At 38.5% G+C, this 22,834-nt stretch overlaps 1 protein-coding gene and 1 long non-coding RNA gene across 2 annotated transcripts in view; both read right to left on the bottom strand.

The window, feature by feature from the left end:
• Positions 1-1,326: 1,326 nt before the first annotated feature.
• Positions 1,327-18,110, bottom strand: LOC129453947 (uncharacterized). The gene is made up of 9 exons (XM_055218363.2): positions 17,629-18,110; positions 16,871-16,980; positions 14,701-14,785; positions 9,900-10,095; positions 9,739-9,807; positions 8,720-9,654; positions 5,921-6,705; positions 5,464-5,652; positions 1,327-2,914 (listed from the first exon to the last, which is right to left on the bottom strand). The coding sequence occupies exons 1-9, from the start codon at positions 17,838-17,840 to the stop codon at positions 2,667-2,669; spliced, it is 2,829 nt and encodes a 942-aa protein (XP_055074338.2). The 5' UTR covers positions 17,841-18,110; the 3' UTR covers positions 1,327-2,666.
• A 2,823-nt stretch (positions 18,111-20,933) lies between these two features.
• The window catches only part of LOC141353140 (uncharacterized), a 238,177-nt gene continuing 236,276 nt past the window's right edge, over positions 20,934-22,834 (bottom strand). The window contains exon 2 of the long non-coding RNA XR_012360150.1: positions 20,934-22,445. This is a non-coding gene — a long non-coding RNA (uncharacterized lncRNA). The remainder of the gene's footprint in view (positions 22,446-22,834) is intronic.

Below are 22,834 nucleotides of genomic sequence, written 5' to 3'. Positions count from 1 at the left end.
TCTATGAGTTGCCTTCATTCAAATCAGTGAATGTGAATGAACACAGAGTCTGTGTGTGTTTTCACTACTCAATATAAGTGTTAAATGTAGACAGATCACAGTCTTGAATACGGATTATTATACCCAACATTCATACTTTCATTTATCTTTCACTGTACAGAAATGATGACCTACATTACATTTACCTTGATGTTGTCTAAACTAAAAACAACTTGCGCTGACATATCTTAAAATACATCAGTGCCCTTTGTTTTGACTCAAAATGCACACAAGTAATGTTTTAAGGCATGTTTGTTAAAACTAGTTATATTTCTTAAACTGAGGCCTAGTTCTAGTTTAAGATAATCCTAGACTTAAGTCCTGTTTGGGAAACCTTCAACATATTTAGATAAGCTGATACAGTACTACTATATTCAAAGTCTAACTCAAAGGACTTCTCTGTCTTGAGGATAAACACTTTATTCAGTCTGCCTGACGTTGTTTTAAAACCGAGGCTGTGAGTGATGAAGTCCAGAGCTTTAAAGAGTACCTATTTTATTGCTAAAACAAAATTATTTTGTGTATTTGCTCTAATACAATGTGTTCATGTGGTTTATGGTTTAATACACATTTTCCACATACTGTAAATTTTTGTAGCTCCAGATTTCACTCTCTTTTTTCAAACTCACGGATTTGAAAAGCTCCGTGTCCCTGATTGGCCAGCTAATCTGTATGTTGTGATTGGCCTGAATACCTCTGACATCAGCAGGAAATGTGACGCTCCTTAACATGTTTGAAAGATTCGGTGGTCACAATGCAATGCTGACAGGAGTTAACTAACAGTCCGAAGCTTGAGTAATTATGATAATGTCGGTCTTTACTACATCACCAATCCCAGAAGTAAACTGTTGCCTACAATCTGTGTGTTTGTTGTAATCTAAGAAAATAAATTTACATTGGAGACGCTAACTCACGTCATTGTTTACTTTGGGGTTTGTACCTTTATCATATCATTAACAAGTACTAAATCCTTATAATTTTAACAATGCATGATTTCTGATTGCTGAATAAGCAGCATCCTGATATAAACAATAGGTTTAAAGCTCTTGATGTCCATCACTAACAGCCTTGGTTTGAAATCAAAATGGCGGCAGACTGAATAAAGCGTATATAAAGCACACAAGAGAACAAATTAAGTCTCTTAAAGTCTGTTCAGAAAGACTAACTGTTAGAATGCAAATATCTTTGAGCTGTTTTCTTCAAGAAACTCTGTGAAATAATCACAAAAAATATCAGCTGAATGAAATCTTTTGACTAATCCTCACAGTTAATGTCTGATAGTCTGACTGATCTTTCATATGGATGTAATTTAATAAAAAGACAACAATCCGAAATGCAAATAATGTTACATGAATTCCTGTATTCTTCAAGATATCATCTTTCTAAAATCTGATAGACCTTTACAACGATATTTAAGAAAGCAAAGTTAAAATGTGGTAATTTTATAGAAGTCAATCGATATTTACAGAATGTACAACATCACATCATACTCATTTCTAAAGTCTAACATCATTACAATACATCAATTTACACCGAACAGACCTTAAAGAAGTGTAAAGATGAGGGAATATAACTCTTCTGTCCATCATTCGTTTATACAAAAACTACTATAAGAAGATCATCTTGTATTGTTGGCACAAATCTGAATAAAATAACAAAACTCACTGACTTCATGCTGAACCACAGATCTCGTCTCCAGACATTGAGTTTATCCTCAACATCCTCTGCCTGTTTTCACATCATTACAACAAATTAATCCAATGACAATAATACAAGAAATATTCAAACAAGAAGAGAAGAGACAGATAAATATCTCATGAGGTCAGGATTATATCTGGCTCATATTTCACAAAACATTATTACTGTTTTTATACCGTCATGTTTTTATGTCAATATAATTTCATCATTCAGAAAGTACTCACATTTATCATGTATCAATACTCCTCAATACAATAAATGAAATATTTCATGATTTAGTTTGAAATGAAACAGTCTACACATCATTATGTTTGTTATACACTGCAAAAAATTAATTTCTTACTTAGTATTTTTCTCTTGTTTTCAGTAGAAAACTCTTAAAACAAGATGAATTTTCTTGATGAGTAAAAGAACCTAAGATAAAGTCATTTTTTGCAGTGTACTGTATGAGAAATATGAGCCAGAAATGTTGTTTACACAAGATCGTGTCAGACAGATTACAGGTGAAGGGATTCAGTCCATCATTATCTCTCTGAAATGAGACCTGGTCCCAAATACAAAACCATCACAGCAGATCTACAGTCAGATGAATGAGAAACAGCTGTGTAATAACTTTAATCCAGAAGACTGATGTGTGTTTCAATACTGAACATTAACTTAACTACAGTAAAATAATGTTGTTTTATGGTAAAGTAAACAGATAACAGATACGGGAATGTGTGAAGTGTTCATCAATGAAACATGACAGATTAAAGAAATAACTCACCTGACACATACAGAGTCCGTCTCGTGTCATAATGTGAAAATATAACCAATTACATGCAAATGAAGGATTTCAGTCAATAATAACTTCATGAGAACTTTGTTTATGGGATGTTGATAGATGTGAATGATCTTCAGTGAGGTGAATAGTTTCTGTAAGTGTCGTGTTAGCAGACGGCGGTGATGTTTCCTTCTCTGCGGCCCTGTTTCTTTAATAACTGAATCCGGTTATGACAGTAAAATTTAATGGCCCTCCAGTCGCGCTGGTTACTGACCAGCAGAGGACAGAGCTGGAGACAGCGCTCACAGTCAGCTTTCGCAGGTACACGCAGATCCACGATGTTCTGCTTCAGGTGAGTCTCCACGGCGACACGTTCGGCTTCAGACCACGGCCGCTTCAGGACCCCACGCTTACCTGACGGACACCAAACAAATCATCAAATACACACAAAGTACTCACCAGAATCAAACAACAATTACTACAAAACATCCTGTACCTCTACTCTGTTAGGAAATAAAACACATCTCAAACCCAGACTTATATTACAACCCAGCTTTCATTTATTACAGGGGTTTTCAAAGTCAACATTAACACGGATATGAGGTTGTGAATCACAACCTGAACTGAGACAAATTAGCATTAGCATTAGCACTGCTCCATCGAGTAGAATTCACAGACATCACTTTTGTTTTAGATCAAGATGGTTCGACAAAAGAAGTGTGTTTTTGGATGCAAGGAGAAGAAAACCTTTTTCAGTTTTCCAAGTAACCTTGTGTTAAGACACCGGACAACAACGTAATTGCTAATGGGTTTATGTTTGTTCCCTACATTTCAGAGAAGATTGCTTTACAAACATGGCTCAGTTTAACACCGGATTTGCCACTCGTTCTCAACTAAGTGATGGAGCGGTCCCAACTTTAAAAGACCCTGCCCAGGGGTCACAACCACAGGCTTAAGAAAATCTAAATCTTATGTGCAGTTGGCGCAAACGAGTATGTAATGTAAACAACACAAACAATTGAATAACAGGAATAATTGACTCCGGTCCTTTGAATTATAAGAAAATAATGCACACTAGGGGTGGGCGATATGACCAAAATCTTCTATCACGATAGGATTAATTTTATATCATGATAACGATATGTATCACGGTAGAGGTTTTTTTAATGTTTTAATAAGGTTTAAATCTTTAATACCATAGAAATGTTCATACTTCTCACAAAAAACAATATACAAGCATAGAAAGAAGATAAAAAGCAAACAAAACTCAAGCTCTCTGAAGATAAACAGTCATATAAGAATGATAATAAATAATTATGCATGTATGTATAAGCCTATACATATTTTTATTTAAGGTAGAAAAGTGATTTAATCAGGAGCAGTGAGAGATTTTCTCTCAATGCTGTTTGATTAACACGAGTGACAGACGGGAGCAAAATTAGGTAACTTCCCCTTTAAGACCAATGTCCAGATCCAATACACTGTCACACATGCGCTTTCTGTTTTAGCTGTTTACTTTCTCTTAAGACCTGACTGGTCGTGTTTATGAGGATGCTTGCAAAGACGGGAATTTTGACGCGTATATGTATTTAAGGCCAATAAAGCGGGAAAAATGCTCGCGAGCTTAATGAGCAGCAGTCGCGCGACTTGCGCGTTCCTCACAGACAGAAAAAGCAGCGGCTGCACGACTTGTCCGCTCCTGACACACAGAAAGAACGCTTGCATACAGATCTGTTGTCTGTGTTTCAATGGCTTAAAATAACTTGTTTTAAAAGTGCAGTGCTTAAATACGTGTACAAACGTTACGTTTTCGCGACCACGCGCACAGGAGCGTGTCGTGGGCACGTAACCTCGATAGAAACGATAGTCCAAAATCTCTACCGGTTGACAATTTTCTACCGGTTAATTATGTCTACCGGTTTATCGCCCACCCCTAATGCACACCCAAGGTGCAATGCCGTTACACCACGGGTGTGCATTATTATCAAATAATTCAAATGACCGGAGTCAATTATTCCTCTTATACCACACAGTTACCACAAACATTGCTCTGGTACCTATTTTTAAGACATTTGACAAGTTAGGTGTGCGGTTATCAGAAATTAATTCATACCCACAGAACATTTCTCAGCCAATCAGAATACAGCATTCAACAGACCCGTGGTATAAATAGAGATGTACTGCTGTAATCGTGCTGCTGTTGTTCCTGTTAATCAATTACCGACTTAGTATCTGAATCGACTGTAAGGGGTTGTGTACACCAAAACTTTTAAACGTGGCTGAAAACACCTTGAGGATGTTGAATGCCAACTGTTTCTCAGCTAAGTGGCAGCTTTCTTTAGCTGAGCGCTTTGGTAGCTCTGATACTTCAGCTGTGAGCTGGTTGGTTGTTGTGATACTTGTCCCGCCCCTCCTCTACTGTGATTGGACGGCCGTTTGAGAACTGACATTGACGAGCGGAGCTTTTCACCCAAAGATTAATCTTTTTCAACTCTTGACGCTCAGCGCCGAGCGTGGAAAAACGCTGAGCGCCGGTTTTTAGCGCGGACGAAAACGGCTAGCTGATTTGAAAAAAGCAGAGCTTTCATTGAAAACAATTGAAAACATGCGCCAGCTGCGGGTGTAAAAGCTTTGGTGTGCACACCCCCTAAGCCATAGTTATTTGAAAAAAGTTTTTATGTTTTATTTACATCAATGTCACAGCTGTTGCATTAATATTCAAAGGCTGCGTGTACTCGTAACTCTTTAGCACCGCCCCGGGTACCCCTTCAAGAGTTTGACAGAAAAAAAAACAGAAAGGCTGCTCTGTCTTTCGTAAATCTGACAACATGAAAGACTCTTTGGACATATGAAAGATGAAACACTACTCTATAGGTAACAAAGATTAACATGAGATTGGCAGAAACTGTGTGTGTTATGTCATCTTTAATAAAGCCGTTACCTGACTTGTGATGTTGACTCACCTGATTTGACCTGGGAACTCCTCCTCTTGTGTGTAGCTGTAGGGGTGGGCGTGGCCGGTGCTGATTTTTTAGGTCGTGGTCCTCGACTGCTGGATGCTCTTTTCTTTCCCACCTGAACTCTGTCTTTATTCTTGTCACCGTCTGCATCAGAATCGTCTGAGAACGAGTCGGCAGAGTTCCCTGACATCACTGTGAGAGATAAACAAACATCTGAACTCATCTTCATACTCTTCCTCAATGTGATCCTTCACCTGCTCAATCATGTTTATAGTATTAGTGTAATTAAACTCTCATCAACTGACTGCAACACACTAAATGGATAGATAAGAATGCTACTAGTTAACAGATGTTACCTTCGCTAAACCAGAAAAGATTGATGATGATAAAAAAATCAAATGAAGGACTTAAAATATGTGTGCTGCTGTCAGAACCAAGTCTGATTTGTTGATTGACTTACCGTCCAGTTCGAGACAGATGTTTTGAAGACTCATTCCTCTGAACAGCACTCCGTCTCTTTCTCCGTACAGCACCACCCGTCCCACCCGGCTCATCAGCCCTGGGTCCTGACCGATACGAGCGCAGCTCTGAGTCACGTGATACTCTCTCTGGAGGAAATCTTCCAATCGTTTGGCTGCCGCACCTGCAGGTCGTTCGCCCTCCTCCAGCAAGAGGAGCTGAGTGAAGATGGCCACCTGCCGGCGAGAGCGCGGTGCAGTGAGCGTCGTGGGATTTTTAGCACCGCTAGTGCGCGCCAAACCTCGGAGAAGATCCGTTCCGCGGAGCGGCGTGGCGGGGGAGTGATACGGCCGGGAAAAGACGTACGGGCTTTCCGGATCGACACCCACTTCCGCGGAGGTCTTCAGGAGAAGATCCAGACAGGCCTCAGAATGGGGCGGAAGAACGAGGGGCTGAACGCGACCGCGTTTGCCCAACACACCCACCCGGGCGAGGTGACAGAGAACGTGACGTTCAAAAGGAGAAAGGGAGGACTCCAGAGGAGAGAGGCGAGAGGGGCTGGACCGGTTGCGATAGTCCTGTATGGTGAGTTTGGCCACCTCGCACTCACGATGACGGTTGTACAGAATCAGAAGCGCCAGACTGGAGTGACAGAGCAGACGCCAGGCCTCCGCCGAACCCGCAGAGCGAGACAAGGACAGAAAAGACGAGTGCTGCTGTTGTCGGAGATACACAACCAGAGTAGAGAGCGAAGACAGCAGAGGAGGCATGTGTGACCGCTGAGAGCTAAAGACAGACAGACACAGACAGACAGACAAGATGTCAGATGTTCAGCTTTCTATAATGTCATGAAGCAAAAATATCATTTGTAGTGGAAAAACAAGATTCAATAAGAAAACTCTTTCAGATAATATCTAAACAAGCTTGAAACACATTAACTTCAGAAGTAAAACAGTTGAAGTTTTTCTCCGTGGCTTTGGATCATTACTCAGATCAGAAATTAATTTTTAAAAGACTTTGTTCATCATGAAGTCAGTTGTGCACAACATATAAGCAAATTCTCAAAGTTTTGGACTAATTGAGATGCTTATGATCATGCTGATGATTACGATCAATTGTTTGCTACATTTTCATTAAAATACATTATACTGATTTGTGTTGAATAATCTTACACCTCAAAAATATGTTCAGCATATAAATCATGACATGCAGAATGGTTAACTTTTTGTCAGAATCAGTATTTCCATTTATTTGTTATTTTGTAGACTTTTGTAAATGTGACGGGAAATGAATGTTTGAAGTGTTAGATTGTACAAGACAGTGAGAGATTATCTGCCAAGTTATCTGTTATAGTGAAAATCTGCCTGACAGTCTGGCACATGAAGATATCCATCAGGAGAATTTAATTTTAAAGTTTTAAATTTTGAAGTTTTTTGATTTTGTATTATACTGTAAAATCAGATTTTTTTCTAACTTTACAGAAAAAGTTGTAAATATGAACTCTCTCCAATCTCTTGCAATGCAATATTTGACATACACGAATGAGTAGAAATTGAAAGTGCAATCATGTTCATTTACAATCATCATTACCAAAACTGTAGACAGAAAGTTCAAATCAGAAAATATTAGAGGTGTGACGAGATCTCATGAGATTAAAAACGTCTCGCGACTTTAATTAGGTCACAAAATTTCTCGCGGAGGTGAAATGCAGGCCGTACGTCGTACTGCATACGTCATAAAGACACTTTCATTACAGAATATTAAAGTTTACTATAATATTACTACTACTAATATTTTTATGGATCTATTTGACAAAAAATATCACATTACTTCATTGTCAATTAGCAAAATAATTGTTAGGGACAGATAATAATGTGAATAATAAATAATGACATTTCAGTTTCCCATTCATTCAGGATTTCTTAAAGTGTAAAAATCTCATTTTGTTCTTGTGAACCCAATCTTGTGTCATTTTGACTGTCTTGTTCATGAACAATTTAACAAGGACTTGCCATTTTAATAGGACTGACATAAACATTTACTTTTGAGAGATGAAATAAGGATTTTAAAATAAGGTACCGGCTTTTGCATGAAACCCATGATGTTGTGCAGTCTGTATCAAATTGTTCTGAAAAAAGGAACACATTATTTTGCTAATTTTAAGAATGATTGAGAAATGCTCCAAAGCAGTAATTTAACCACTTTAACTCAAACACAAATAACATTTATAACAACAGAGCTGACAGCTTTAAAATCAATATATCATTAAACATTATTGGATGTTTTCCTCCTCTAATCAGAAAGGTTTTGGATTATAGTTGTGATGTGTCTGAGGAGAACTGATCCTTATAAGACTTCTTTCTCCATGAGAGGAGCTTTGATCTCTGTTGATTTGTTTACTGTGAAACTGCTGACATTAACTTAGATTAGAGTTTTAGGATTCCTAAGGGGAGATTCACATTTTGTGTCTTTTGCGCACTCAAGTTTGTTATACCAAATGTAGGCGTGCGGTGTGCACGCTCATAATGGAAGACACACGGTCGAGACGCGCACGTGGTGCAAGGCACTTTTTTCAGTCGCATCTGCACAGAGTTAAAACATCTCAAATTTTGTGTGCCGCCCCAAACTCTTAACAAAACCTTTACTAGACCAACTAAACGAGTTAAGATAATGTGTGTGTGTGAAGTGGATCAGTGTTTCTGATAAACAACAGCTATAATAAGACCTGAGATCAACACACAAAAACTCACAAGTCTCATATTTATCATTTAAAACATTTCATAATTAACACTAAACAAACCTCACTGTCTCAGCACTCATCTTCTCATCTGCAGGTCCATCATCTCTCGTATCTTCATCTTCTTCCTCTTTACCTGGAGTAGGAGGAGCTTCTTCTGGCACTTGCTTCACCTCTTCCCGTTTCTTCTGTTGTTCTTCCTTTTCTTTCTTCGGTGGGCGTCCCCTCCTGGCGGGCGTGACCGGCGGCGTCTTGTCAACAGTCTTCATCGTGCCTTTTTTAGTTGCCGTCGAGAGGGCGGCGGCGTTCTTTTTAGAGGGGTTCAAGGAAGGAGGCTGCGACAGGGAGAGCGAGAAGGAGACCGCGCCGGGTTTAGATGCCGGAGACAGGGAATCTTGCTGGCGGGAAAACAGGGACGGTCCAGAGGCGGACGTGGGTCGAGCGGGAGAAGAGAAAGAGGCGGTGGCTGGGGCTTGCGTCTGGAGGTGAGACAGCTCCATGGCGGCTCGTACCTCGGGCTGCTGGTCGTGATGTTTTTCGAGGTGACGGGCGAGCGATCGGAAGTGACGGCCGCAGTACGGGCAGTGCTGTCGATGGGAGACGGTGCCGCTAGCGCCGTGCCCAATATTTATGTTTATGTTATTGTTTATGTTTGTTGTGGGTGTGGTCAAAGACTGCTGAAAGGGGGAGGATGACGAGGGGGTGGGGGGAGTGAAGGACAGAGGGTGGGGCTGGGCCCTGGGTGTGGTCTTCTTCTTGACGGTCACTAAGGTTTTCCGTTTCTTGCGGCGTCTCATCATACGGCCCCTGAGGTCCTCCAGCTCCTCTTCGTCGTCGTCATCATCGTCGTCGTCATCTTCCTCCTCTTCATCTTCCTCTCGGTCGGAGTCGCTGGCCTCAGAGTGAGAGAGCGGGGAGGAGGAGGGCGAGAGAGACCATGATGGAGTGAGATAGTCAGAAACAGTAAGAGACAGTGGAAGCGAGCCAGGCTCCTCCTCCTAGAGAGATTTAATAAACATTCCTGTCAGATGTAGAGTAGGCTCATTTTGATTGTCTGCATGAGAATTTCTTTATGTACAAACCTTCTTGATGTTGTTTTCTGGGTTGAATCCACATTCAAACCCACGTGGGGACACAGAAGTATGGAAACCCTGCGGTTTAAAAAACAAATCGCAATTAAATTAATCGTTTCAGCTCCAGAAAGTGTTTACAGACGATGCCGGAGTGCGCAGCTCATTACTACCATGGGATTTTCTCCCCAGTCGGTCAGGCTGTAGTCCACCGTGATCTCCTCGCCTTTGGCAATATCTCGAATCGCTATGACGACAAGCCGCACCTGACTGCCACAGTGCACCTCTCGAATCCTGCAGTTGGGTGGCGGATGAAACAGCACGGGACCTCGGACTCCACTCGAACCCTCCTCATCGAGCTCAGGCACGCTGCAGAACACACAAACATTTCAAAGATGGTTTTATATTTTCATCATAAGAGACATTTAAACTAGGGATGCACCGATAGGATTTTTTTGGGCCGATACCGATTTAAGCAGACAACTTCTGGCCGATACCGATGCCGATACCGATATTAAACACTATACAACACTATACAGTTGGTCTATTAGCTAGTTTATTTCTGCATCAAATTATTTTTACTGAACATGGATTGTATCTAATTAACATTCAACTGACCAACATAATAAGAGGCACAAATTAAGCTAAAACAAATATAATAAGACAACATGACAACCTTCAAATGTGGTTTTTGCTATTCAGCATTTCTTTTATTAACAACATTAACTAATTTTTTTTTTTACATATAATGGATTTCTTTAATAAAAATAAATAATGCCAGTGCTATTGCTTTAAAGGAACACGCCCACATTTTGGGAATTTAGCTTATTCACCGTATCCCCCAGAGTTAGATAAGTCCATACATACCTCTCTCATCTCCGTGCGTGCTGTAACTCTGTCTGACGCAGCCCCCGCTAGCTTAGCTTAGCACAAAGTCTGGAAATGCATGGCTCCAGCTAGTATACTGCTCCCAATAAGTGACAAAATAACGCAATCATTTTCCTATTTATGTGTTGTGATTTGTATAGTCAAACCGTGTACAAATAACAAGGTGATATGAGACACAGCGATCTTTTAACAGTATACATACTGAGAACTATATTCTCTGAAGACGAAGCACTGCCGCATGGGCGGAGTGATTTGTACAACTCTGACCGAACTCTCTGCTCCTCACCAGGGGCTTCTCGTGTGCTGCGAGCAGATCACTCCGCCCATGCGGCAGTGCTTCGTCTTCAGAGAATATAGTTCTCAGTATGTATACTGTTAAAAGATCGCTGTGTCTCATATCACCTTGTTATTTGTACACGGTTTGACTATACAAATCACAACACATAAATAGGAAAATGATCGCGTTATTTTGTCACTTATTGGAGCAGTATGCTAGCTAAGCCACCCACTTCCAGTCTTTGTGCTAAGCTAAGCTAGCGGGGGCTGCGTCAGACAGAGTTACAGCACGCACGGAGATGAGAGAGGTATGTATGGACTTATCTAACTCTGGGGGATACGGTGAATAAGCTAAATTCCCAAAATGTGGGCGTGTTCCTTTAAACAGAGTATAAATATTGCTACTTCAAAAAAGTTGGACTTCTTGCCCCACTAAAGGACAATAAAAGAAACAGACTGCACAAGACATTTGAGCCAGCTCAACAAAGGTTTTCTGTCGGTGCTTAAGTATAGTGCACACTAGGGCTGGACCAGAATGTTCGAATATTCGTTCCGTTGGTTGACATTCGATTTTCAGTTTTGAGATTCGAATATATATTATTTTACAGCGTTAATGCAGAGCTTTTGCCAAGCAGGAAGTGCGCTTCACGCTCCAGCTATATAGGTTGCGCAGAGAGAACAACATCCATATCCAACAGCACCAAACGCCACCAGTATAAGAGAACAGAAAGAGATCGCCTCAAAGCGGGCTTCCTGCTTTGGCATTCACACTAATAGTGTTGTAAATAACGTTCAGTTTTTTGCAAAAACTGATTGATTTGCTTCACAAGACATCAATATGTCACACGGAGTTATGGGGGATTACTTTTGTATTAGATATACATGTTTAAAGTGGCGGATCGGTTGACTTGCATGACGGAGCACTGGGGTTTCTGCAAAATATCTTCTTTATTGTTCTACTGATGAGAAACATATTGGATGGTGTAAGTGTTAGTAAATAAACTTGATTTTAAAAGCATGCTACCGTTTTATTACAGTTTGTTGAACTTCATTCGTTCATTTATTTACGTTGTTTTATTTAAATGGGCTAAGTTACCCTTTACGTTATCAGTAATTACTATGCTTCTGATTTCTTGTGCGGGAGTGTTTGTTTGTTGGAAAAATGTTGGGCTAACGTTACCTTATTGGGAGTGTTGCTCGTGTTTTGTTTCACTGGTGCTGTTCTCGCGGCACGCGTGACGGGCACGCCGCTACATACGCACACAGATTCCTGCCTTTATTAAAGAGAAAAATATGTTCAGCCCCTCCTTCCGAAGCTTTGAATATTTGATTTGATTTCTACTAGAGCTTTGAAGCTCAAAAAATGGTATTCGGAACAGCCCTAGTGCACACCCAAACATTAAATCATTTTAATTGAACATGCAATTCATTGACTTTATGCGGTTAATTAATAAACAATCGGTATCGGCCTTTCTCGTGCTATTGCCGATATGCCGATGGTTTCAAATTCATCAAAAATCGGCCGATAAATATCGGCGGCCGATGCATCGGTGCATCACTAATTTAAACATCTCAACACTGAGTCTAATGCTGCGTTCACACGGTACCATAATACGGTTGTCAAACTTGTATTTGAGTCCTTAAAACGTTTCCGTTCACACGCAGTTCTGTTATTTATGGGTTTGACAACCGCATTCTTTAACTGACCTCACACCCAGAAATTTTTGTGTTTTATAACCGCCAGTGGGGAACCTTCAGGGCCTTCTACGCCTTCAGAGAAGGCCTAAAAAAATTAATAAAAATATTTTTTATAATAATACTAATAAATAATAAAGTATTCAATAAAAATATGTTTTTACATGTTTAAATTTATATTTAATTTAATTTAATACATGTAATATATTTTCTCTCATCTATGTTCTAACGTTAAGCTTACTGTCAGGTTCATATCCAATCAGAATCGTCTGTCTCTATTAAGGCCCGGTAAACTGGCTCATTCATTGGTTAGGACTTCAAGAATCCCAAGGAAGGCCAAGCTATGTGTTTTGGTGTGGAGAGTGATGGGCAAATCGACCAATCACGCTTTGATTTCAAGTGGGCGGGTAAAAAACAAAGCATTGTAAGCCTTCATGAAGTCCTAATCATGCAACAAGCTGGATGCGAGCTGCCGTAAAAACACCAAAGAAGAAGAAGTCCTAATCATAGACCGTCTAATGGCCCGAATCTCTGCGGTGAGAGTGGTTGAGGTAAATGGCAGAAAACGTGATTGACGTTGTGGCTAGTTTGATAGGGCTGAGGTAAAAAACGAAATTACTTAAGCGGGTACTCGTGAAGAGCACAGCCGAGAGATGCGCGTGCAGCTGCGCTGCGCATATCAGACGTGAACACCGAGAAAAATAATGGGTTTAATTATACTTTCACTTACTGACAGTTTTACTTGAGGATAGTAATGACTGCAGGCGACGCCGAATTACATACAATATAATTACCTAACTAAATCTCAGAGAATGCAAAAACATTCACCGGGGCTCGGGCTAGGGATTTTGCGAGCCCGCAAAATATAACAGTTATAAGCCACAAGGAGGTGCACTGAGAAGGCAGGGTGCTATATTTCCCCTTATGAAAAAAGACTAACAAGCTATCCTACAGCTAAATATATATTTACAAAAAACAAAAATTAAATGCAAATTTACAGAGCAGCAGAGTCTGTATTTGTGTTTATCAGTTAGATTAAAGTAATTTTAAACTTTAAAACTGCATTTAAAGGCAAACGATGCCTATTCTGTAATTTAACTTTGCGTGCTCAGAATTTTTACACGTTCACTGTATGATTTAACGAAATACGAATAGCCTAGTATTATATTCTGAATTTTAAAATTTATGAAAAACAAACTACTCTCAATTTATTTTGGTGTTTTTTCCCCCATGCTCACTTGTCTCCATTTTCCTGTTTTTAAGAATTAAGGCGGTGTAGTAAGTAGAACCTATCCATTAAATTTGTGTCTTTCATTTATTGCGCCATGCGTAATTGCGCATGGAGAGGCATTTGCACTTCATTGCATATTTTGAAGGCCCAGCTGAAGTACTCACGGTTCGCCACTGATAACCGCATTTACAGAGAAGCTGTGGTGTGTGAACAGAAACACACTGAACAACTAGTTGTCTGTCATGTCATTCCGTTGCTCTCTGTCTGTTAAGGTACAGGTCATAAAAATGACTGCAAACTGTGCGGTGCGCTTTATGCTCCTGATAATAGGTGGCGCTGACAGGATGGTTTGCAAACAGCAAACACCAGAAGAAGAAGAAGAAGACGGTGCTCATGTTAGTGTAAATCGCACTTCATATGTGGCTTAGGCTCTGCATTCACGCTAATAATGATCATTTTGCTTCACAAGACATCCATATGTCACCAGGAGTCATGCAGATTACTTTTGTATTGGATAGATCTGCTTTGGTAAAACATGCAGTTGCTGACACTGATTTTGACTTAATTAATTTTGCAGATTAAAACTTTAAATATGGAAGCAACATTGTTTATTCTTCTCTGCACAATGGTAAGCGTTACACACGACAGCTGTTTTCGTTAATTACATAAATAAAGTTTTGTCATTGCATTTACATCTGTCTCTATGGTTTCAGGCGGCGTGTGTGAATAGCATACGGGTCTGAGGTCGGGGGATTGTTCATAAAGACAGTGTTTGTAATTTGCTGTCTGTACTGACACTTCTACAATCACACCTGTAAATACGGTTGCCGTGTGAACGCAGCCTGTGTGCGAGTTTGTGATAGTGTCTTGTGTGTCTGTCCTACCAGAGTTGTGTGTGATCAGTGAGATAGTATGGGCTGCCCGGTGGAGGGAGCGTATCCTCGGCACCCTCGGTGTACTGCTCATCTCCTGACAAACACAGTAAGATCAGATTTAATATATATTCATACATTCATCTATCATTTATTCTGTACGAGTGAGTCAATCATACGGTCTTATCTCAGTGTTTCCCACAGACTTTCAGTTTATTTGTGTCAGCACATTCTTCAGGTGGACGAGACTGGAATCAACAGAAGCAGGATTCATTTCTAACTAACATTTATACACAACTTTGGGGTTTTACAATACTTACACAACCAACTATCACGTAAACAGCTTGTTATCAAGTTAATCACACGTTATTAATTCTTAACATGTATTTTCTCCGTTATGAGACAAACGCTTCTGTGCTAAACAAACTGGAGATGTCTACTTACTTGCTCTCATAAAATCTTGTATTGTTGAACTATATTGGTGTTTTAAAGAAACGTAAACATGCTTACACAACATAAGAAATTAGCCAACAGTTTAATATCCAAAACAGATATTATGTACACTGTAATATCACTATACTGTACATTGACATTATTACTTTATACGGCCTGTAATAGTGCTACAAATGACATGTTATCAACATTTAATTTAGTGTTCATCATTATATTTAAAGACAAACTTACATTACTTCATTAATAGACTAAACATTTTTTAATAGTTTAATATGACTTGATATAGAAAAAGGTGCCTCATTTATTTGTGTACGGTACTATAAATGTATCTTATGAGCTACGATAAACTACTTAATTTCACATTAAACATCACATCTTCACCAGTATTAACAGTAGGGGTGTAACAATACATGGATAACACATAAGAAATCGATTTGAAGTACCTTTATTTTCACATCCTCATTTCTTGATGTAACATCCATCTATGCATATTCATCAAAGTGCGCATATTTGTTTATTTTCATTTGCTAGTGCCAGCAAGTGAAATTGTTAGTTCGTTCGTAAGTGTTTGATGTATCAGCAAAGATCAGATCACGTATCCGATCATGTATCGGATCACAATGAACTGTCCGATAAACAACCCTAAAAGCTGCATGTGTGTAAAATGACGTTGAAAAAAGACGAAGTTCGAGTTGATGCAAGGAATTGTGGGTTATTTACAGCAACAAAGAATACATCTCATGCACTGTGGCGGCCAGTTCCCTTAAATGGACTGCATTTATATAGCGCTTTTAACAGACCTATGGCCATCCAAAGCGCTTTAAAATTTTTGCCTCACATTCACCCATTCACTCACACATTCATACACCGACGGCAGTGTCAGCCATGCAAGGCGCCATCCAGCTCGTCGGGAGCAGTTGGGGTTAGGTGTCTTGCTCAAGAACACCTCGACACTTGGTCCGGTGGAGCCGGGGATTGAACCACCAACCTTCCCTTTTGTACACAACCTACATGAACCACTGAGCCACTGCCCGCCCGCTTAAAAAGCAAAATATGTTTTGGGCCTCCTCAGGAAAAGAAGTCACGAGCCGCCACTGTTCATGTATCCTCCGAAACCTTTTGAAAGAAGGCCGCATTGAGAGTGTCCTGTTTGCTTTTCTGAAATGAGACAACCTTATGCCGTATGCATACTTAAATGAGACTGCACGATAAATCGCATGCGATACCACGCGCATCACGTCAGTAATGCCGGTTCCTTGATTAGTATTAATCGCCATCAGCTGTTTTCAGATGGCGCGACATTAACTGCACAGAGCCATAGTTCCCTGACAATTTGGGCCATATCGCATACATATCGGAGGCGATACGTCCGCGATAATTAATGCAAAATTGCCCCGATTGTCAGGGAACTACGGCTCTGTGCAGTTAATGTCGCGCCATCTGAAAACAGCTGATGGCGATTTAATACTAATCAAGGAACCGGCATTACTGACGTGATGTGCGTGACAAACACATGCGATTTATCGTGCAGCCCTAAATGAGACACAGCAGAGCGCAGGAACTGATGCCACAGGTGTGTGAACAGGAACTGTTGTGTAAGAGGGAGTGCATAAATCTATTTGTGATGGTTGATTTTGGTTTTGTGCTGCCTACAAATAAATGACTGTGTGGGAAACACTGCATCTGCATCATATAAATGATATTTGTGTGTGTGTATGTGTGTGTTTACCTGGGCTGTAGCTGTGTTCAGACAGACTCTCCTCTTCATCTTCTGACACATATGCTGCACGCTCACACACCTTCACTGGGGTCCCCTTCCTCTTCCTGCCACACACACGCCTATGACACACACAAACACACACACACAATTATAACAAAAACTACAGATACAATATTTCCACACTTGTCACTCATATACCATAACTTACTGCTGTAAAATCTTTAACAGAAAAAGCTCAAATGTAGTAAGAAACACTAAACGCATGCAACAAAACAGCAGGTCAAATATGAAATAATTGTGATGTTGTGTTGTGTTTTGATGACTTATCGCACGATAATTTAACTGTTATTTAAAAAAGCAACAACAATTCGATAGTTTATTACTTATTGTAACATGCAATAACGATAGTTATGGTTGGATCACCGCGTTAACTGTGGTTACCATGGTGAAAATCTGTAATGAAAATTGTCTGGCGCGCGCACAACGGTACAAGCAGTGCACGCGCGTTAACTGGAGGTTCGCGCTGTAGTCTTCTGGCGTTTACACGTACAGATAAACAAACAATTAACCCACAATAAACGAGCGCAGAGCGCATGACAAGCGTCGTCTGACGGTCACATTTTTCCTCATCACGGCGTGTGCACGAGAACACAACAGAACCGGACCGGCTAACAGTTAGCATGCGTGCTAACCCGATCAATCCCTCCAAAACAAAGCGGGAGATTCGGGCCGCGAGCGTCTATTACGCGCGAGCGACAGGTACTGACCCACGCTGTGGCGGCGGCTTGCTGCCATCCCCGTCGCTGTCGAGGGTCGGGGGCTCCCGGTAGTCGAACGGCGACCGCACGCTCTCCGCCATTAGCGCTGCTCCGGTGCGCAGCACGACGCGCATGCGCAGCAGCTTCAGCTGTCCTGTGGACTGGATTATTTTTTTTTTATTGAGTACAAAAATATATAAACAACACAGGCAAATATACATTCACAGTGTGGTTAAGTATTACAGGCTCAACACAAGAAAAATTAGAAAAAATAAATAGAAATCTAAAATTATAATTTACATGAACTTAAATAGAGAGTAAAAGAATAAATAAAGATAAATATTAGGGGCAGTATCACAATAAGTTAAATGATGTCAGTAAGTAAAGCAGCTTCATATCACTCTTACCTTTCATCTTATTAAGGGCTTTGGAAAAACATTTTAAGTCATTTTTGAATACAATAAGTAGTGGGGGGATTTAAAGAATCTACATTTATGAATTAAATGTTTTGCTAATATTACAATGTTATTAAGTAAAAAGGAGTTATCACAATTGAGGAACTCCAAATAAAATATGATGCAAGGAAAAAAACAAAATTATCAACAGCCACCTCTTTTTCTATCAACCAGTCCTGAATTGATATCCAGAAGAGTTTGGAGAAATTACATAAGAGAAAGATATGATCTGTGTCTTCAGAATGGCTTTCACAAAAGGAACAGGGGACAATTTCTATATTAAATTTCTGATTTAAGAATTTATAAGAAGGATAAATCTCATTTAAAATTTGAAATGTATTTCTTTAGCCTTAGGAGGAACAGGAAATTTCAAATAAGCTATTCAAAGATAAGTCACAGTATTCTTATCAAACATGTGATCTAATTTGTTTCTTTTTACTTGACAGGGATAACAGGTTTTTAAAATGACCCGTCTTATATATTTGTTAGTACAACTATCCCTTTTAAATTGCATATCTCCAATATATAAGGCTGGAAGAACTGGTTTAACTTCAGAATAAGAAAGAGAGCATCTCATCAGCATTTTAATGCCAGAAGGAATTGCATTCACAACAGTGAAAAACTCTTTCGGGTGACAGGCAAAGCCGTATTTCAAAGTAAAAGCATTATAATCTAAAATGTTACCCTGTTCATCCATTAAATCTCTTACAGACCATATATTTCTGTTTAACCAATTCTTGTAGCACAAAGATCTGTTCCTGTGCAATATATATCTGTTGTTCCAAATTGAAGCATTATGAGGTGTAAAATTGTGTGTATGTGCCAATTTCCAAAATAAGAGTACTTGTTGATGGAATGTTGATAGTTTCATTGGGAGTTTAGACAAATCAAAATCACATTTGAGAAAAAAATGAATTCCACCATATTCTTGAAACAAAGCTGACGGAACTGTAAACCAAAAACTATCTTCTTTACATAAAAACATTTTTAACCATTAAAGTTTTAACCAAATATTCATGTTTTCGAATTCAATTACATTCAAACCACCTTGTTCATAGGCTTTTGTAGTGTCTGCTTTTTTCATATAATGGGCATTGTGCTTCCCAATAAAATTATACATTTTTATGGGAACATACTTTAATGAAATTTGAGGGGAGAGCCAAAAGAAAAGAGCGGGATTAATCAGTCTTGATAAATATTCAACCTTCGTTAGCAAGATTCGGGCAAATATGGAAATGTCTCTTTGTAACCAGAAATTTAATACTCGGTTTGCTTTTTGTAAGTTATTATCAAAATTTACTTTCGTACTTATTTTCTGGTCTAACTATAATGCCTAGATATTTCACTTTATCTTTTACCGGAATATTATGCAAACAAGCACTATCACTCTGATGTAAGGCAAGAAGTTCACATTTGCTTAGAGTCCTGATGCCTTAGAAAAAATATTAACTAATGAGATAGCCAGAAGAATTTGGTCTTTGTTTTTTAAGAACAGTGTAGTATCGTCTGCCAATTGACTAATTGCTGTACTTTTAGCAAATACTTTTAATTTTTGTACCGTTTGATCATGAATAACTAAAGTAGACAACATATCCGCAGCCAAAATAAATAAAAGAGGGGATATCATAGAGGGCATCCATGCCTTATGTACCATAAGGAAGAGAAATAGAACTGTTTCATACATGTGGACTGGATGATGAGATGGGCTCCAACAACACAAGATGCTCAGCCATCATAATATCGTTTAGTTTTATTATTAAATCATGAAACTTTATAAATAACAGAATATATATATATATATATATATATATATATATATATATATATATATATATATATATATATATAATATATATATACATATAAATGTTAACCAGTCATGACGAGAAAATGCACAGCCCTTTTTGAGTGTGGGGGCGGAAAAGGTGATGTGCACCTTCAAATTAATAACTTTTTTGGTCTAGCATTTGCCATTTGTTTGGTCTAGTAGCCTAATCTTGGTCTTGTTTTAAAGAAGACATTTTAAAGTTGTGTCTGGAGGTGAAAATAGTTATAGCAGTTTACATTTATTCACACTAAAAAAACAAACGGTTCTATATAGCACCAAAACTGTTGCTTTCAATCGTAACGATAGAAGAACCATTTAGTGCCATATAGCACCGGTGAAGAACCAGTGAAGCACCAGTGAAGAACCAGTGAAGCACCAGTGAAGCACCAGTGTAGAACCATAAAGGGGCCATATAGCACCACATATGGTTCTACATAGCACTATATGGTTCTACACTGGTGCTTCACTGGTTCTTCACTGGTTCTTCACTGGTGCTATATGGCACTAAAAATGGTTCTTCTATCGTTACGATCCAAAGCAACAGTTTTTGGTGCTATATAGAACCTTTTTTTTTTTAGAGTGTTGTAATAAATAAAAATAATGCAACAAAGTATTTTGTTTTATATATAAAATTATCCCAAAGTTGAGGTTACACTTTTAGAGGTTTTTAACAACAATGGCCACTAGGTGTCAACGGTTTGCTACATACTCTTGTCACAAATTAATAAATTACTGTCACTGCATTGTTATTACTGCTAAAATGTAAGACGATATATAGTTTTGTTGTGATAGATTAAAATGTACATGCTAAATACTAAAGTAAACTCAGTTAAGGGGTTAAATGAAAGAAAAATTAAGGATTTATTTTCATTGTTTGTTTCAAGTATAATTGGCTTGCCGAAGAAATGCTAAACTCATATTCTTAAATATATTTAATGGAAGTACTATATATATATATATATATATAATTTTATTAATAATGTAATAGACAACACACACACCAGCACCTCAGAGAATAATCACACCTCAAATTTCATTCTTTTAATTTATTGATTAATTTAAGCATACACATGATAAGATATCAGCCTTCGGTGTAAGATTACAGCTTCGGTGTATATATTAGTGTAAAGTTAGTGTGCATGCGTCACAGATGATTCCAACAACATGTGTAACATTTGCATTAAGATTAAACATCAGTGCAGAAACCTTTAAATAAAACTAAACATTTCACAGCATTTAAATATTTAGCTATCAGTAGCTGCTGGTAGTAATATATCACACTGTTATATTTACATAAAACATATTGCAATGAAAAATAATAAATCTTGAAGGTTTTGTTTCTTCTTGAAAACAAACAAGTTATTTTCATTATTCAGTAATGCCTTTATCTATCTGCTGTTAGAGTAATTCACAGTAAAATCACAGGCAGTATGCTACATCAGCATAGTTACTACACTAAAGAGTGTTAGTTTACTTCAGCTCTTTATTTCTTTACTATCATATATGTTCTTGGGTTTTTGCCAATAATTGTGAAAACCCCTTATGTATCGGTTTAATAAAGCTAACGAATACTTGAATCACTAGAATATACATCACATATGACTCATTATGATGTGACTTCAACTTAACTTTTGAAACTGGAAGAACGAAATGGTCTCAAAAGTGCAGAATTTACACATTGTAATATATATTTGACAGCTATTACTGTTTTAAGCACTGTGTAACATATATATCTGTTAACATCTCCCCAAAAAGTGTTGGGTTTCATGACCCTTTAAGGTATGTGTGATAATTAGGGCCAAACATCACTCCTGTTTCTACTCATAGGTTATAAATACCAGACTTTGTGAAAGTAGGGGTAAAGAATAAGTTTTAGTAAACAACATAAACTTCAGTGTTTGCCAGCCTCACACAAACCCATTAAATGCTATCAGAAGATTGAATATTAGTCATAGATGCTGGAATGGAGTTAATAATGCATAAATATGAATATGTTTATGGTGAGAACAGTTTAATACACAGTAACACAACTTGATCAATACACTATACGCTGGGAGGGGCAACTTGGCATCTCTAAGTCTCCAATGCAAAACTCATCTTAATATCAGGAATAAACAGGGCCTCAGTTCAGATCTATTTTGATTCCCATGTGTAAATCTATGAAAGGTTTGTTAAAGTATGGATCTTTACTGGCATCTAGTGGTGACATTGCAAACTGCAAACAACCTCAATTTCAAAACGCAATGAGAAGCTAAAGTATATGGAGAGATTTTGTGGACTAAATTAAAAAGGAATTGCAAATTATATTTGCAATTGCGTTTCCTACTTGTGATTGTAAAAACGGTGACATCATTCAAACACAATTTAGTCCGCAAAAAATCCCCATAATGCTAGCTGCCACAGGACAAACATGTTGTCTGAGACAACGTAGGGTCATTTAGGGCTTCTAGGGAAACATGACCGCTACTTCCATGTAAGGGGACCTTTGGTGATAAAAACGGCTCATTTTAGAATAAAAACAATACAGCTTCTTATGTTAAGGTCTTTATACAGCTCTGATAATTTCTATCAAGATATCTTCCTAAAATGAACACAATACACCTTTAAATGTGTGCCATTAACAAGTGTGTGACTAGAAAACACAGCTGTGATGTATTTCACAAATGAGCTCGAGTTGTTTTAGTCCAGTGAAGCGTGACTGTTTGAGATGTCAAGGACAAGGCCAGAGGATATTGTTAGAGTTTTTCACTTTACATTTTCCTCACTTCAAAACATTTTATTGTTTTTGTAATCACTATCTTGTTTGTTTTTTATAAAGATACCTATTTTTTTAAACAGCATAAAAAAAACTTTCACTTTTGCTTCTAAATAAATTTAAGACTTGACAGCAGATAATTGATTTTGATATATATCTTTGAAACCTGCTAAGTTT

Source organism: Misgurnus anguillicaudatus, chromosome 21 (genome assembly GCF_027580225.2).
Source record: "Misgurnus anguillicaudatus chromosome 21, ASM2758022v2, whole genome shotgun sequence".
Taxonomy (NCBI): Eukaryota; Metazoa; Chordata; class Actinopteri; order Cypriniformes; family Cobitidae; genus Misgurnus; species Misgurnus anguillicaudatus.
The sequence above is the reverse complement of the archived record's forward strand: the minus strand, read 5'-3'. Positions and strand labels throughout refer to the sequence as shown.